This window comes from Tauraco erythrolophus, chromosome 4, assembly GCF_009769465.1.
Source record: "Tauraco erythrolophus isolate bTauEry1 chromosome 4, bTauEry1.pri, whole genome shotgun sequence".
Classification (NCBI taxonomy): Eukaryota; Metazoa; Chordata; class Aves; order Musophagiformes; family Musophagidae; genus Tauraco; species Tauraco erythrolophus.
Window position 1 is genome coordinate 47,348,225 of NC_141468.1, and position 19,422 is coordinate 47,367,646.

Consider the following 19,422-nt stretch of genomic DNA (forward strand, 5'->3'; position numbering starts at 1 on the left):
ATTTGCTCCCCATCTCCCCTTTCAAAAGTAACTTAAAAGCTTCATTATAACAGGTTTCTCGGTAAAACTTTGCTCCTATGTTTGAACAAGAAAAGGCATTTAAATCTGATACGGGAATTTCAACACAGTCTACTCTAAAAGCCAGCTCGAAGTTTTATTTAAAACACCTTCTCAGCCGAGTTTCAAACAGTACATGTGGGCAGCACTCTGCTGCTCTCTTTGGAGGACTACTGTACAGCTTAACAGAGCTCAATATTAAGAAACTACAATAAAGGCCATCTTGGTGTACGGAGAGATTGCGTTTTCTTGAGTGACAGAAGAAATGAGTGACCAGTTAGATCAAAGCCTGGGCTACACCTGAGAAACATTAAAAAGGTAGAGAAACAGAAAGGAAACCATTTCAGAGATTTGACGAACAGCAAATATAAGTGACTGGACCTATGGCTTCACAGGGCATCAGAGGCAGACCTAAGTACCCTGAGCTTTACTAAATCACAGTGCAGTGTCTTGTTTTACAAAACTCATTTTCTTGCTGTGCACTCACGCCCCAAGTACAGACTCCCAAGCATACAGTTCGGCTTTTTTTTTTAAATTCAAACTACTTCTGCAGACTGAATTAATAGAAGTAAATGTGAATACTGCCATTCCTCACTGCTCTATTTAAATTCATAAGTAAGCAGTAAGAAGTAAGAAGTACAAAGTTATATTATCTGTAACTTAGCAGAAAGAACTGTGTGTGTGCTTTATCCTTAAAACATGTTATACCTTCCAAAGAAGGTTGCTTTTTCAAAACACAGCCTTTCCTACTTCTAATTAAAGAAATGCCTATGTTTTCTATTTAAGTACTTGTCTTGTTACAATCAATTTAAAAATCAGTATAATTTAAAAACTAAAGAGAAATGATGCAACAGTGGTCAATATTTTGATTACTCATATAATACACAAGAAATATAGGCTTTGGGACGTTTAAGACCTTTTTCCTTTAAAAAAACCTGCACTGCCTCACTGTCTTCAGCTTCATTTTGCAGGAGACTGTTTAGAACAAGTAAAGCATATCGGCAATCTACAATCTGTTCATCACTGACTGAATGCAGATGAAGATGACCCTCAATTTTCCTGCAATGTTTCTACCAGCTGAGTGACCCTGAACAAAGAAACTAAGAAATGATCTATAGTGGGTTGTCTCCTCACTCCTTCATGCAATTGCTCCTCAGTTCTACTGCAGAAATGCAAATTAAGTTTTGCAAAAGGTTTTAAATTTTTTAAGGAAAGGAAGCATGGAAATGACATCTATTTGTTCAAGACAGCAAAAAATACAAATCTCAGTTTTTCGGAGTAGACAGTTTAATATGAAGGAAAAATGCTAGGGGATAGCTAGACAACTGAAGAATCAGGTTGTTTCAGGGGCATTCCTACCAATAAATAGGTTGTAATTAAAAAAAAAAAACCCACAACAACAAAAAACCTCACATAAATGGATCTGTAGAAATACCACTTTAATTTCCTTAACGTTTTACTCTTTTACTCTGGTATAGAACACTGAAACATTGTTAAATTAATCTTCATGTTATATTTTGAGACGTAAATTGGCAACCTGCTTCAATTAGTTGAAATTAAGCTCTCTACAAAAATGCCATAAGGCAAGAATTTAAAGAACATGTTACGTGTTATTCCCAATGTACTCCAACTGCTTTGCTGAAGTTGCAAACCTTTCAACTATAGTCTGTTCTTCCTTCCTCTCCATGTGCTCAGTAATGCTGAGTACCTCATAGTTATTAAACGAGAAATAAGGTCGTCAGTTCCTGCTATGCCCAAAATGTGGAAGGAACTGCAAGGTATTGCTTTAGTTCACTGAACTGCAGATTTCCAGAATGTGGTGAAATAAGCTTCAAAAAATCTCTATCCAAAGCTTAATAAGAAATGGTCCTTTGCAGTTCCATAAGGTCCTAAAGGCCAATTGTCTCTGAAGTCCCAAACAGAATATTAATTAGATTTCCGAGCCAAAAGGTTTGTATATGTCATGTTCGTTGTAGAAAAGACTTCCCATCAGAATTTGACTCAAAAATAAAGCCACTAATGTCAAACACTGTGCATTAATTACTTTTGGAGGCAAAGGGTTAGGAGATTAGACTTGCTGGAGGCTAGAGGGCAGAGAAAGCTCCTTAAATAATCCACTGACAGTTTCTTAAATAAACCAGATGCAAAATATCTAGCTATTGGAAATTTATATAGGCATATAGGCTGAGTTCAATTAAAAAAATAGAGAGGAAACATATTTGATTTTAAACCACCGAACAACAACTAAACAGAAATATGTCCTCCTTACTTCTAATTATTTTGCCTTTAAAAAAAGATAGAATTACAACAATCAAGCCACATCAAGTATTTCCTTTTCTTTTTCTCTCAAGCTAGGAACAGAGGCAATCGACTCTGTCACTGAATAACGCTCAGTGAAGCTGGAATCAACATGTTTGACCAGGAAGAAAGGTAACAACAGATATAATTGTAGTGGAAGGCGAAATAACCACCATTTGTTGTTTTACTAAGACAGAAGAGAAGTGGACAGATAGGAATTTTTAAACCTTCATGAAATACCAGTCTATTTTACGTCTCATTAAATAAATAAATAAATAAAAGGCCCATATGTGGCATATCCTCCTAAAGTAATCATTACTAAAAGTAGAATGTGAATGGCTAGCCAGAGTCCTAGCTACGCTTCTTTCTGAAATCATCAGTTTACATAAATCAGAAAAATTCAGTGAAATAGACAATGGCAAGTAAGAGAACATATTCATGCTGGTTTTACTGCTTTAAAATTAAAGTTTAGCAATTAACAGCTTTTAAAATTTAATTTTTGATAAACTGTTTTTATCTTCTGTACTATAGAGGGTGGTTTTTTTTCCTGATTTCCTTAATAACAAAAACCAGAAAAATCCCCAAAATCTTATTTTCATTTCAGATGCAATGTTTTATTCTAGCTGAAGGCAGTATTTTTCTTTTCAAATAGGAAAATTCAAAACAGAAGACTATTTCTAAATGAAAACTACAAACATTTCATTTAAGTGTTCAAAAATTATTCAATGTCTCTAAAAAAATATCTTCAACTTTTCTAATGTTAGTTTTTTTCTTAACAAAAACAATATTCCAGTCATGGCATGCTCTGAAAAATAGATCTGGCTGTCAAAACAAGAATTTTTAGTGAATAATGTCTTTCTTCTTAAAATGCAACCTCTGCTCCTAATATAGAATTGTATTTTTATCCAATAAACTATTTTTTCAAAGATGCATTTATATTAAATGGTTCCAAAATATTCTTCTAAAATTGTAGAAATAAAGACTGAGAATATTTAAAAGTTTCTCTTGCATGGAAAATCCAAACTATAATGATTTAAAAAATAATGGCTTAGGATGATTGTGCAAACAGATTAATTTTGGATTTTTTTTAATATAAAAATCAGTAGAAACTTTTGCGTAGTAGCAATTGAATTTTAATAGAAATTCTTAGTTAAATGAACATATATATTTTTGCTGCAAGAACAGCTCCAGCAGTGGCAGGGTATCTGAGACAGGGCATGTGCAGCCATCAGTATTTTATCCATATTCCATGTAAACCTACTCTCATGAGTGATTAAAATTGCTTCCAACAAGCATGTATATTATGAGTGCAAAAATTGCTTTCAGAAACTGCAGAATTTTGTAGAGAAAAAAGGTTGGACATATGGGAAAGGAACCTAAATCTTCAATAACAGTCTAAATAGATATCAATGCTGATTTCACTACTAGAAATTAAAATAAGGATCCTGAAGGATATTAAGGGTATAACATAATCAAATTATGTAACTTACAGTACTACATTACAAAATGACCATCCTGTCAGAAAAACAAATATATTACTTATCTTCAGCATCATCCTTTTCAAACCAGAAGATGTCACAAGCCCATTTAAAATTCTGCTAATGTATAACCTTCCATGTGAATATTCTAATAATATCTACTGTGACTTTGACTTGTGTCACAGTTCCTCATACACAGCACACTTATACTCACAAAATAAAATAACTCACTTTTGGAGAACAATGTACAACAATCATGAGTCACAACTGACTCATGGAAAAAGAGGAGGTAGGCAGGTTACGTTCTTACTCAAGGATATGTTCTGTGCAAAAATGACAACAGAACAATTTTGCAAGGACAATGTATAATGTGCTCTTGCTCTTCTCAGAAGCAGAGTCATTAAGAGAACCCGAAAAGTATTTTCATTCAGCAGTATCTATACCTTTTAATTTTTCCTTCTTACTTGAGGAAAACACTTGAATTGATGAGTCCACTAAATTTAACTTGCTACTGGAGATGGTCACAGCTGCTTTCAGATTTTTAAGTGCATCTGCATCAGTAGTTTATAGTTAATGAATATCATGGATCCAGTCTTTTATTTATTTCATTGCTTGCATGCAGACAAGCACCTTCTTGTACAAGACTGACATGTTTACAAATATCTACCTACTCTCTTTGTTGTTGAAAAAGTGATAGCAAGGCTGATTTTTCACATCATTTAGGTCTTTGTGGAGGTGAGGGTATCAGCTGGTGATGTCCTAAGTGATAAATTTTAAATAAAAAAACACAAAATAAGTGGAAGTCCATGCTATGATTTTTTTAAATTTCACATGGGCTTAAAAGCGACCGGACCATTTTTGGAACACAAACACTTTACTTCTATCTTAGGAGTAGCATATAAACTGAAGCTGAAGTAGAAAACCTGCCCTCAGCTGCAAATGAAAGAAGTCAGGGAGAGCATCCTGGAGATCTCACAGTACAGTACTTGTCCTGTTGTTACTCCTCTCATTAAGCCTTTGCTTTGACATCTCTTTGTGAGCAGCTGGTGTGTGTGCACTCTAGAAATGAGCACTATGGGGTTATGAACTTGGCAACACTTGTCTATATTATACCTGAGGTCATTCTTCCATCTTTGGAAAAACCAAACAAAGAACTGTAAAGCTAAACCATTTCTTAATGCATAGGCCTAGAAAACTTCTGCTTTACATTCAGCTCAGTGCCATATGACTTCAAATAAAGTCATTTTTTGTTTGTTTAAATAACCAGTGAGAAACAAGAATTTTATTCTCATCTGGAAGGTATCTTTAAAATATATCTAAAAACATCTGTAAGTGTAAATTCTTTCTTTGTTAAACTATGAGTAAAAGAAATACTTTGTGGCTTCCTTAAAAGGATTATTAGCATATTGTTATTACCATACAAATTAGATAATATAGGAAAGTTACTTTGGAAAGCAAAGAGAACACGGCAAAACTCAAAAACACAGCACTGGGTTGGGACAAGTAGCATTTCAGATGTTTCATACCTACCTGCTAGTATTCTTCTAGGAGACAAGCACCTTCTGTTTTATTGTCCAGAGCAAAAGTTATTCTTCTCACTTTCTTATTTCTGAGAAGACAAATAATGACTAGCAACAAAACATTTCTATTTCTGTATCTTCTAACATAGATCAAAATATTGGGGTTTTTATTACTTGAAGTTGTTACTGATCTTCTTGTAATCCCAGCTATTATAGCTCTGTAATACAAAAAGTAAGAAGCAAAATTGTCAAGAATGTGTTCGAACAGAAAATAACTGTCAGCGTATGGTTCAGATTCAAGCCTGATTAAATTATAAAGAGTTGTAACCAGCTGAAATAGTTAATTATAAATATATAGTGATTTTTTAGTGGCAAACGTACACGGTTATACCAAGTCTGATTCAGGTTATTTGAGATCTTGCATAACCATTCGTTTTTAAAGTCAGATTATTAACTTTCAGACTTAAATGTGGATTCGCAAATAATCTTCACTGATCCTTACAAAGTATGCAGAAGTTTCCATCTGCATGGAAATAAAACCATCTGCCCATGCACAGTATTATTTCTGAAGACTTACTCTGAGAATTTATAAATGCATGGACATGCTGAATTTTGTGAAAAACTGTGCTGCTTCTTGAAAGCATTTTTTGACATTTACAATAAATGTTTTGAAATTACAATTTTTAGTAAACAATACCTCCTCAAATCTGCCCATATCATCCAAATTTTGAGTCTCTCTGGGGAATTTATACAATACATAGAATCATAGAATCATAGAATCGTTAGGGCTGGAAGGGACCTTCAAAGGTCATCTAGTCCAACCCCCCTGCAAGGAACAGGGATATCTCCAACTAGATCAGGTTGCTCAGGGCCTCATCCAACCGGGCCTTGAACGTCTCCAGGGATGGAGCATCCACCACCTCCCTGGGCAACCTGTTCCAGTGTTCTACAACTCTCATGGTAAAAAATTTTTTCCTAATATCCAGCCTGAATCTACCTCCCTCTATTTTAAAACCATTACCCCTTGTCCTATCACAACTGGCCCTCCTGAACAGCCTCTCCCCATCTTTCTTGTAGGCCCCCTTGAGGTACTGGAAGACCGCTATAAGGTCACCCCGGAGTCTCCTCTTCTCCAGGCTGAACAGCCCCAACTCTTTCAGCCTGTCCTCATAGGAAAGGTGCTCCAGCCCTCTTATCATCTTCGTGGCCCTCCTCTGGACCCTCTCCAACTGGTCCATGTCCTTCTTATGTTGGGGACTCCAGAACTGGACGCAATACTCCAAGTGAGGTCTCACGAGGGCAGAGTAGAGGGGGAGAATCACCTCCCTCGACCTGCTGGCCACGCTCCTCTTGATGCAGCCCAGGACGCGGTTGGCCTTCTGGGCCGCAAGAGCACACTGCCGGCTCATATTGAGCTTCTCGTCCACCAGAGCACATTGCCGGCTCATATTGAGCTTCTCGTCCACCATGTGAGATACTGTTAGATTGTTGACTGTATGCTCTGAAGTGCATGCCACAGTTGTGGCCAGAAGTAGTAGTAGCTAAGACTGAAAAGGGATGATCAGTGGGACTATAAAAGTATATACATTTCTTTCTTAATACAGGAGACATTTAAATTTGTATCATAGCTAAGAGCCTAAGTAGTTGGACAGAAAGGAAAATGAGCCACAGGACTTAGTTGAATATTCAACAACACAGGATAAAGAAATTGGACAAGTCTATTGATTTATTCTCCACATATACAGTGGTAGTTACAGTTGGTATACAGTATATAGTATACCATTAGTTAAGTATGTTTTGTCTGACAAAGTGTGTGTTAGTTTATAGCAGATTCAAAAAGTAACTCAAATAATAGTCAGGTATCTGGATCTGATATGAATGTCTATAATTTACTGAACAACAAGAAATTATCTATCTTAAAATATCTCTTTTTTAATACTTCTAATATTAAAATTTTACTGCTAATGAAAAATTAATTGAATAGGGGCAATTATATCTATCCAGTGTTCATTATTTCAGAAGTAGTCTTCTACACTTTTTTAACCATCAATTATATAAGATAGTTCATACATCAATTATATAAGATAGTACCCATCCTTCACCTTTTAGAAAATAAAACATATCAAATGTGTTCAGCATTTCCTAGTATTTTGGATATTCATTATTTCCATTGTCAATGCAGGATTTGATATTGTTAAGCACACAAGTATAATACACAAACTTAGTGTATATAGTCTTCAAATTTTATCTCCAAAACACATTTGTCCAGATGGCAATTTTATTCATTAGTATCAAAGAAAGAGTAACTTTTTTTCAGGAAATTAGAAAATCTTTTTTCTGAACGTAGTATTTATCTCATTTTTTTACACAAAAAACAATTTTGCACTGCAGACTCAAATACTCTCATTAGCTTTGTTTTGATAGTGAGAATGTCAAGGAGCACTTTTAATGTGGGCACAGTGCAAATATTCGCATTTGCTTAGCTAGGCGAGCTAAAAATTAGCAATCACAAATGGTCTTGCTCAACCAAAAGGTCTTCTAGAAGCCCCAACATGCCCAGTGAAATTTTTTTCCAGAAGCCCCTGCATATTTCTTCCCTAACTCACTAGTATACGTCTAAAACACTGTCCAAAGAACTCCAGAAGTAACTGTGTGCACGTCAAGAAGTACTGCATTCTCATGCATGTGCCCAGTCTTCTGGATAACCCATGAAACTGTAGACGTGTTGGGGCCTATTCAGGCAGAAGATCAGGCTCCAAAGGAATCATAGATAGGAAGGTTGTTTCAAGATGAGGGATGAATGTCTCCTTATAAAACTGCAGGGTTGTTTTTTATTGTGTGCACTTGTTTAAAGATGTAATGCAATTACTTGATAACGGATGTTACTTCAATGCCAAACAGCTAGTGAAAAAATTATGAGAACAGACTCACAGCCTCTCAGCCCCTTTGCTCAGCTTGCTCCTTCACCACTTGCTCTTTAAGGACTAGTTCTATCACTGATTGAAATAAATGGAAAAACTTCCATACAGACTTCCATGAACTCTGGCCTAGGGCTTTACCTCCTGTGCAGACTGTCTTTTACTCTATCCATCTTATTGAGTTCTACCACTTCGATGCAGAAATATGGTTTACCTACTGTTCATTACCTTTTCACTGTTACTCCGTCCTTTTATTTATCATGTTCCCTTCTGCTTAGAGTCTCATGAAAAAAAAACATATGGGAAAAAAAATTGTAATTTTCATTACTTCATAAAATAAACCAACCTCAACAGAGGATGTTACTGTAGGTCCCCAAGATCTATTTAATATTAACTGTTTTGACAGATGATTGTCATAACAGATTGACTGTCACAGTATAATTAGGGATTTTTTAGAACTCATATACGGTAAAAAATGCAGTAGACCAATAACTAAAAAAAAAAAACCCAAACAATACCAACCATAATCTGATCCTAACCAGGAAAAAAAACCACATTTAAAGGGTAAGATATACTCAGGAAATGATCATTTGGAGCAGATTCTCAAGTAGACTGTAGAAATGTTATATTATCGAAAATAAGATTACTGCTCTACCTGGCCCTTAACTTCTACCCGTAGAAGTTCAGATTCCTGGGGATCATGTGAAAGATACACATTCAACAATACAAGCAAACGTGTTCTTCAGAGTCAACAGCAAAACTCCACTGACTTCAGTGAGAGCTAAATTATGTGTAATTTAGAAAAATCATGTCCCTAACTTTTTTTTTGGGGGGCAAATACTTGTTAGTATAGGTGAAATATAGAAGATAGCCTGAATAAGACACTTCTAAGAGCTGATTCTTAAATATTCTGCATTTTCTTGCTTTTAATAGAGAAATTCTTAAGGAAGAAATATGTAGTTTCAAGAGGCTACATTTTGGTCTTGCATGTTTGTCTTGATATGCTGTTCTTGGATGATGTCTGAGACTATCATCCACTTTCAAGGACATGAGCAAAGAGTATCCCATCAGAGTTAAGTTTTATAAACCTGTGTTATTTTTTCCAGTTTTTCATCACTGTAGAACAGAATGTAATAGTTCAGTTGGAAGGGACCTACAATGATCATCTAGTCCAACTGCCTGAGCACTTCAGGGCTGACCAAGTTAAATCATACGATGAAGGCCATTGTCCAAGTGCCCCTTTAACACTGACAGGCATGACTATAGCTGTTATGAAAACTAGAAAAAAAACATTACTATAGACATTATGAAAACTACAGTGTCTACAATTTTCATGGCAACTGCTTCATTTCTAAGGACTTGGATAACCATCTCTGCTCTATTCCATTGACCAGCACCACTGTATTTTTATCTTATATTCAGTCATGTGTCATTATAAGCATTCATATAATGAGCCATCAATAGTTAATGTAGCAGTTGATGTGCCTGGTTCAAGCTAAAATAATTGATATTAATGTTTATGAAGCAGATATAGAGTGAAATGGGAGTACATAGTCTTGTTGCTAGCTTCAGGCAATCACCACATGCTCCTCCTCCTCTAAATATTTATGTTTCTGTCTTTTTTCTCGTATCACAGCTTTTTCTTCTGCTGGACCATCACATCAGTCTTCTTCAGTCATCAGGTATTTATCACAAAGTCCACAGTTTTTAGGAGAAAATCTCCTGCTTATAAATATTTGCAATATGCTACTAAATATACAGAACTTCACAAGAGCAAGGAAATAAACTCACACATGAAAAGAATTCAAGTCATTCCTTGTATGTACAATTATACCTATGATTGTGCTCTGTTGGGAATATGCTGGCAGTTTTAAAAAAAGACAGTCTAGAGAGGAACCAGCTAAAGCACTGTCCTACTTACATCACTGATACAGCCAGTCTGTGCTTTGACAGTTTATATTAGTTCGGAGTCTTCAACCACAATAAAATTAGTATTTTATATGATGCAAACAATTTTTATTTACTTTTATGTAGTAAAATTTTTTTTCAAAACATATATGTTTTGTAAGTAACTGAGGAAGGTAACACCTAAATCTCTCCTAAATTGTTTCTAAGGCTGGACGCAACTAATATTTCAGCATTGTATTCCACTTAAATCATTATAACTTAATAATGCCAGGTTTTCCTTTGAATTCCAGATGTCCTGTCTCTCCATCATACATTTAAATCCTGTAACAAAATGTACTTACTTCTATAATTACTCTATGAAAATTAATTTATGTTTAACATCTACTCTTTTGCATATATATCAATTTGCTGTCCTTATATTCATGTCTTCAGATAAACAGCTGAGATAACCAGCAAAAAAAATATTATCCCAATTTGTTTATAAAAATATTTATGTTCATATTTAGCAATCTAAACTGATTTTGGCAGTTGCAAAGACTTGCTACTGGCACTGACTTTAGTAGGAACTGCATAGGTTTAGAACACCTGAAAATGAAGACATTTTTATTTAGGAGCCAGAACAACTGTTCTTTAAGACAGTGGAAATCTAGAGATAGCAACAAACGCTGAATTAAGCTTTAATTTTCACATATGAATACTGAGTGCCTCACTGGACTTTTGAGACAGAAAACTTGGAACTTCCACCTCAGGCACATGAGATAGGATCTCCATTTCACTTCTTGGAATTCTTTTTAAATTATTCTGTGGAAATGTGAGGAAAAAAATTATTTTGTAACATAAAGAAAATTGATGGAGACCTTACAAAAGCCCTTCATATAAGAGAAGGTTTTAATTGCTCAAAAAAAACTACCAGTTATTCATTCAAATATACAGGATGCCATTGGTACTCTATGTTTTTCAGCACAGCCAGAAAGAAATAAAATGGGGAAAAGCCATCATTCCATCTTCATCACAAGAATAAGAGCTATTTTAAGAACAATACTGTGAGTCAAACTATTATTTCTACCCAAACAGCAAATATTCTAAAACGTGTGGTGGGTTTTTTTTAATGGGCTATTTTATTTTTGTATCTATGTCACTATATGTATCTATATCTATGTCACTATTTTGGATCATGCAGCATATGCACATGCATTTAAACAGAAAATACAACCTCAGAATAAGGCCCTACTGTCCTACTGTTGTCTTCCTATACCTTTCTTGTCCCTGGCAGTAAAACATTCATTGTTTATCAGTATTAGAAGAAACTGCAAGGCTATCAACAAAATTCTCTAATCACAATCCTATTAAAGCTTAATATTGATCAAATTACGTAAACAGGTTCAATAAAACAAGGTCATTACATTTCCCTCTTTGGATATTCCCTACTATTGTGTTTCCATTAAGCATTTATAAATAAGTGGTATCTTATTAGATGAAATAAAACTGTAATGATTACCAGTATATTTCTATTACTGTTTTTTTTACTGAATTATTGTAGCGAACAATTAAAGTTTAGCTGAAATCTATGGGGTACTGGGGGATATCAAAGGATTCTTTTTAGCATTGCAGTCCCACACCCCACACAATTCTACTATCTATATCCAGAAAGAACAGATTTTCAAATAGTGCTAATGTTATTTATTAGAGGGAGGGAAAAAACTTATTTTTACAACATGTTGAAGAATTTATACTTAATTAGAACTAGATGTTTAGACCTCCACCAAAGAGATTCATTGGATTCACAATACACACAAAGTGACTGGAAATAAAAAAAAAAAAAAAAATAGACCAAGAAACTAGAGACATTTCCCCTCCATGTTCCTTATCAAGACTGAAAAGAAAGTGTGACTTCAGTTCTTTAGTCCTGGATATTTCCCTGTCTGTTTTAAAGATTCATAGTAAAGAGACTTTAAATAAAATTCCAGAGAGGCTAGTATAGAAACAGACAAGTCAATTGTTCTATTGTATATGTAATATTAGAAGATCTTTCATAAAGTTGTAAATCTTTATTAATTATTTCATCAAATAAAAAGTTATACATTTGTTTGCTAGCTACCATTAACAGAGTTGTTCGTTATTGCTGTACAATTTTTCATAGGAGGATGCTGTCTCAGATCAACTAGATGACCTTTAAAGGTCCCTTCCAACCCAAACTACTCTATGATTCTATGAAACAGATTAATATCTATCTCAGTAACACCCTCTCCCTAGTCTTGGATAGCTAGCCTTGCTTTGCAGGGGGTTTGGACCCCTTGAGTTCCAATGGTCTCTCCCAGTATAAACTATTCTATTATCTCTACCAAAAAATAGCTTATATAGACTGCTGCACTTTTTAAAGATCCCTTTTAAATTTAGGTTTTTATCCCCATACATAGAAGAATTCACCTCACGTAAGTTTAGCTATCTAAAAGTTAACCACCCAAGCTAGGCACTAAAGCCCTTTCTAAAGTCATGGGAAAACAAAACAAAACAAAACAAAACCAAACCACAGCATTTCCAGGTTCGCCCTATCCATCTTACAGAATGAACTGCCATTTCTGAAGGTCCTCATTCTCCCATTTTCTTATAGAGAGATTCTATATGATTAAGACTGAATACTTAACTTTTAGTCAACTTTATTGTTTGGAATGAATTATACTATAAAAGACATAACATAGGTGTAGATTCCAATCATAAGAACATGTAAAGAGTTATAGCCGTGTAAAAAAGAATAACATAAATGCTTAGTGAAATCAGAACTTAGACCTTCTTTACAAAAAGTATAATATATAATATTCAAGAGGCAATGGGCACTAACAGAAACACAGGACATTCTCTCTGAACATCAGGAAACACTTTTTTAATGTGGTGGTGACTAAGCCCGGGCACAGGTTGCCCAGAGAGGTTGTGGAGTCTACCCTAAGAGATATTCAAAAGCCATCTGGACACAGTCCTGGGCAGCCTGTTCTCAGCAACCCTGCTGAAGCAGAAGGGTGGGACAAGGTGACCTCCAGAGGTCTCTTCCAACCTCAATGGTTCTTTGATTCTGAGAATATTAGATTGATTTCTAAATAAATCACAAAGCAATTACATTATTAATGAACAAAATATACATATTTGAGTAAAGAGTGATGATCTATGAACATCTTCATGTAAATAATACCTCAGCATCTTCCATACCTTGAAACTTGTTTATGGAAGACTAAAAGAAACAATAAAACAAACACAAAACAAGCCTAGTTCAGCATTGTTTATCAGAGCACATTTATAATCATTATAGCTTTTATGACTCATGATTCATTATAAGTCTTACTATGACATAAATTGTATTTCTTCAATGTTTGTTTACAAGGTAACTAATATAGGTGACATTTTCTAGACAATTTAGCTTAGAGAAGATTATGGTGAAATTTGCTTGAGAAAGTTGTAACTAAACATTTTCCTCTTTCTACCACTAAAAACAGGACTTACAGTTTCTGACTATAGTTACTAATCTTTTTAGTAGAGCACTCTTATGCTACAGAAAAAGACCTAATTTTAGTCCAATAAAATAAAAACTTACTGTTAAGTATGCTTCCCCATTAAAATAGAGCTGTATTTTATTTAGTAATTTTTTTTTTCTGTACTCAGGAGTCATGACCTAAATACAATCAATTCCTGTCATAAGGGAACATGCAGTGTAGACCCAAATACACTTTCCTTGGAGGTTTCCGTTGTCAACAGGCAGCTTTGGGAAGAATAAACAAGACTACTTGTGAACTAGATTCTTAATATCAGAAGATATATTATTCACAGAACACTTCTCAACTGAACTATACTATCATGTAATTCTAATAGTTTTAGTAAAAATATTCAGACTGCTGTTTCATTCTTTGTGTGAATGATCCCACACAAAATGGAATCTCTCCACAGTAAAATCAAAAATAAAGTACAGGAAGGGGTGTTCTGGGTCAAGTTCAGAGGTTATTCAAAGGTACTATGATATATAATGTTTTTCACACCAGCTTAATCTTGAAAACAGTTTGGTGTTTTTATTCTGTCTTTGTCTAAGATAGATGGATTCTGAATGTCATTCCTTGATAATTCAGGAACAAAATTCTTTTGATGAATGATATATCTTTATTCATGTTACCTTATATTCATTGTTTCCTCCATCAACATTATTTTTGGCTTAAACCATTTCCTTCATCTTTACCTAGTCACTCCATCTTCCTGCCTCTCAAAGAAAATTTACAAAATCACTCATATTCCCTCTCAACTCCATTTTCCCCAGAAGTAAGGAAATTTCAGTTAGTCTTTTCATGTAAAAGATGTTATTACCTCTTTGCTCTAGCAGTATTTTTCTGAATCTCTTCCAACTTGAGGTTGGCTCTCAATCACTACTGAGCTAAAACCCAGATAATAAGGTTCAAACCACCCCTTAGTTTAACTGCATTAGTGCTGATCTTTTTCTAATAGATATCTCTTACATAATACACTTCTGAATTATATTCGCCTTGTTTATGTTGACCTCCCATTGGCTGCCCACAACAGTTCTATAAAATATATGTTCCCTCTCTACTAATTCTACCTAAAAGGTCAGAATATACATTTTTGTTATTAACTGCTAGATAGAGGGCCCTCATCTTTGTACCATGCAATATCATTCTATTTGTTACTCTTGTTCTTGTGTAACACCATACTCATTCCTGTAGTTGGCTGTCAACTCAATTTTATGTTGTCTAAAATTTCCACTAGCATGCTCCTTCTTCTTGTGCTCAAATTAAGAAAAATTGATCCCGGAATATATTCTTAATCAACTTCTACTAGCCTCCTTCCATCCTGTTAATGTCTGCTCTAAGTGAAAATTTTCCCTCTCTTCCTTTTATTACTTACCTTACTAATGATCTTACTTTTTTTTACTCACTTCACATCTACTAGTAATTTAAACATGACCACTTCAAAAGATATCTATTTTAGGGATAGTATAGTTTCCTAGTCTAACAATTCTCGTACCAAAGAGTGCTGTTGAGTTATTCTGTTTAAAGATAATTTTGGTAAACCCTTGTCATATTTTTATTCTTTGACTTATTATTAGTTTTTCCTCTAGAATAAGGTTTAAAGTCTTCTCTATTATTACATTTAGTCTAACTGGTGTGTAATTGCATGCTCACTATTTTTCCTCCTTCTTTAAGCATAGCTGTTCAGTTGAACATAGATGTTCATAAAGTTAAGACCGCTCAGCTAATGGAAATACAAATTACTTCAATGATAGCAATTAATAATACAACTGTATTTCTGTAACTCAAATTTGAAAGACGCAGTTAACTCTATACATTGTTCTGTTGCAGTATACATCAGTATGAAAACTTAGAGCCGTCTACAGTCATACTTCACATTTTGGGTACAGCATTAATAGCTGTAGCTTTAACAGCATTAACTAATATCTCAAGCTTCGTATTTAAAGTTGTTAATTATTTCCAATCAGACAAGATTTTTCAAAGGCTCATTCATTACCACAGTTTTCATGCAGGTTTTTTTTGTTCAGATTCTATTTATGAAAAGTGCCATGATTTTTCCAGATCATATTTTTAACTGTTTAAGACAAAAAACAGTGTCCCAACAAAAATGCTTCGGAATGTTACTGTGTCAATATACACTTTTTACATGCAAAGCACTATGTAAATGCTAAGAAATAACTGAATTTTGAAAATCATTCAAGAAATCAAGAGCTAAAAGAAATATATGCTGATAAAGCAAGACTCATTAGATGTCACATTGTAATTAAATAATAATCATGGTATAGCTATCGTATATTTGTGTATTCTTCTCTTAAACTGAGTGAATACAGAGTTCTTCCTGTCCATGATAAAAGTACCGGGTAGCACTTCATACAGCTATGTCAGGCATCTAGCAACGCAAGTTTACCATTCATCAAACCGTAAACAAAAATGATAAAAGTACTATGTAGAATATCTCAAGTCCAGAAAGGAAGCTAAATAGTATGGCAGTCATATGGAAGTTATTTTCTTCAAAGGCTGTATTAGTAGAATGTTATAGTATTAGGCCAACGAGATCTGTACTTATAGGAACTGATTTTTACAGAACAGAATTACTTACATGAAGATCTAGATAACCTAATCAATAGGAAAAAAATCTGGTTCTCCTTTAAAGTGTAAGCAGTATGTCACACAGTTTCTCATATGGGAAACCCACATCTCCACTTAGATATATGGAAGAATGCTACCTGAAATATGCACTCTTAATGGTACATGGTAGTGCAGTGTTCTCCTGCCAGATCAACTACTTTAGAGGGTGCATGGCTATCATTCAACACCACACAACACCAACATTTACTACGAGAAATAAAGATTAAAATCATACCATGATCCAGTTCCTTAGAATTTCTGTTTCTTTTAGGCTCTGTATCACATTTATGCTGAATATTATCTTCCTTAGCTAGTCTCCTGCATTTTAGCAGGAGTTTTGCTTACGTGAGACATAGGAACATTAAGGCTTAGACACCAGCTAGTGCTCAATGGAAATACCACACTATGGGCTGAATGGAGAGTGCCCCTGCACTAAGTGGCACACCAAATGGGAGTTCACAGCTCCAGAACCTCCTCTCTTCTTCACATTTCTAGAAATAAATCTTTGAATAAAGGATTTATGCTTTCACTTATTCTTTTACACTCTTCTATGAAGAGACACCAGTGGAAAAAAAGCTCAACTGCTCACAAATCAGAGAAAAACAAAAAAAGTCCGTTGATTTTACCAAGATCATTGCTACTCCCTTTTGTTTGACCCAAGCCAAGTGTAGTCATTCTTCTTGCCTGGAGTTAATGCTGAAGTTGCTAATGCTATTCTTCAAATTATTACCGTCTCACTCTTTTTCAGTGCTATTCCAAGATATTCCAATAAACTGCTGGGGTTAGCCCTTATATAACTCCAGTGGGTGCCTTTTTCCTTTTCTGTCTTTAAGAACTTGCTCACTGATTTGATTCATCCTTACCACATCATTCTTCCAATCACAAAGCTAAATCTGTCTTCCTTCCTCTCTAGCCACTGTCTAACAGGTATGCAACTTTGCTCAGGAAAGTATGTGCAGGCACTCACGCTTAAAATCAAATCCTCTTACAAGTGGCAGTTGGGAGATGCAAAGAAAATAACCTGGAGAAAAACCGCATTTTGACTCATGGTATATTTCAAATCTCTGGCCAGATATAAAGACTCAACTAACATGTTTCTTTGCTTTTAATTCTAGTACATTGAAAAATAATGTTATATTGATATATACTTCTGAAATTTAATACCAAATTATTATTTTAACTGAAGTAATGCATTCTTTAGTTCCTAAAAAAAAGACAAAAGAAATTTTATATAATGAAATTTATACAATCATTTTAAAAATGAATAAAAATATTAAGATACCAGTTGGTTTTGGTTTTGTGTGTAGTTCATTATTTAACCTACATAAGCTAGCTTTATTGTTGTAATGCTATTTAAAAACTCTTATCTGGAATAGAGTCCGTAGAAAACATCCTCATTCTATTTTCTTCATTCTCACCATTAGATCTTTCATTTAAATGATCCCTCATCTGTTGTAAATGCTAGAGCAACAGCCAAAAGAACCAGTAGCTACATGCCTTCATCTTGCTCTCCTTGCAGTCAACAGCATTACTCCTACTCGTAACTTTGAAGACAAGACAGGTCCCAAAGAGGTCAAACCAGACACTACTAAATCGATAGGAGTTCTGCAGCCGACCTCAACGTGAGCAGAATTTGGGTCTCAAGGAATAAATACTGATTAGGGTTAAAGTAAGTAGCATTAAGAAGAAAATTGGTGAACCTTAAAAAAAAAAAATCTTTATAAACCACATACCTGAGGCAGTGCTGAGTTAAGCTGTCGCTGGAGGGAGTCTCTGTCATAGATGACATCCTGTAGGCGTTGCTGTGCAAGTGACAAGCTTTCCTGTGTCTCCCGAAGAGTATCAAGGAGACGGTCCCTTTCATCCAGCATGTTCACCATCAGCTGCTCAAAGTGAGAATCCGAGTCTGAGCCGCTGCTTTGGGACCCCCGTTGACTCATCGGGGTGTCCTCGTTTATCGTTGGCATCACTTCACACATCATTTCTTTAAAAAGACACAAATCAAGGAAAAGTTCTTCAGTAGAAAAACATTTGACAGGATTTCATAAGAGGAATTAACTCTGTCACATGGACACAGTTGTTAGATTATTGCTTTGTTCTCTCTTTCAACTTTGAGCTTTCAATGTTAATCAGATGGTCGATAGACAGGGATTAAATACAGTGACTAATTCCACACAGCAAAGACTTCAAACGTGCTTCCTAAACTGAGAGAAGAATGACTGGAAGGGGATGGAGGGTAACAGAATATTTTAAATTCTTAATAGTTTCGCAAATAATGCTCTCTTAAAATGACAGAAAATAATTCCTCTGCAATTGTAGTCTCCTTTATCGTTGATTTTCTCCCCTCTCTTACTTAGTATCATTGTTGAATTGTTGGTATCGATGCCAATAGCTGCTATTAATTGCCAGATTTTGTCCTGCTCTAGGCATTTCTACAGTACAGCTTAGGCTAACTATTGATTCAGTATCATGCTGCCTTAACAATGCCAGGTTAATCTATTTTTCTATCTAGTTATTCCCACCCTCAGGGGAAATCGTTCTCCAGTGAGCTCATTCAGTAAGAGGTCAAGAACTAGAAACTCTCCGCTAATTACCATCCCTGTGATATCTTGTGCAAAGTGAATTACCAGGGACAGAATCACTGTTGTTTCCTAAAAACAGTCCTAAGCAGAGCAAATAATATCACCCAGTTCCATTTTTCGATTATAAAACTTCTTATGTAAATCTTGAAACCTTGATTTGTGTATAGGGAGAAGCTTATGCTATGAGATGCTGGGTTAAGCAGATGGAAAAAAAAAACAACACAAAGATAACAACAGGTCTAAAGCTCAATTTAAAAAAAAAAAAAATAAAGGGAGTGTGTCATTAATAGGTGACATCTACCCAATGATAGTCACTCAAAGAATCAGAAACTGTTTTTCTAGTATGACTGAAGAAGCACAGCAGACGTAACTTTATACATAGGTAAAGGTTAATTTCTGGAAATTCTCTTATTGTAGTAACTGTTGGAAGCCTTTTATCTCAGCAAGCGGATTCAAGGTGCTTTTGGTTCACTTGCTTGAAGTTAAAATATTATACCTAGGAGTTTACTGTG

At 34.8% G+C, this 19,422-nt stretch overlaps 1 protein-coding gene across 2 annotated transcripts in view; it reads right to left on the reverse strand.

The window, feature by feature from the left end:
• Nucleotides 1-18,310, reverse strand: part of PPFIA2 (PPFI scaffold protein A2) — a 339,695-nt gene extending 321,385 nt beyond the window's left edge. For both annotated transcript variants that reach the window (XM_086609969.1, XM_086609968.1), the window contains exon 1: nucleotides 18,062-18,310. In XM_086609969.1, the coding sequence (XP_086466095.1) occupies nucleotides 18,062-18,310 (249 nt within the window). The remainder of the gene's footprint in view (nucleotides 1-18,061) is intronic.
• Nucleotides 18,311-19,422: the final 1,112 nt, after the last annotated feature.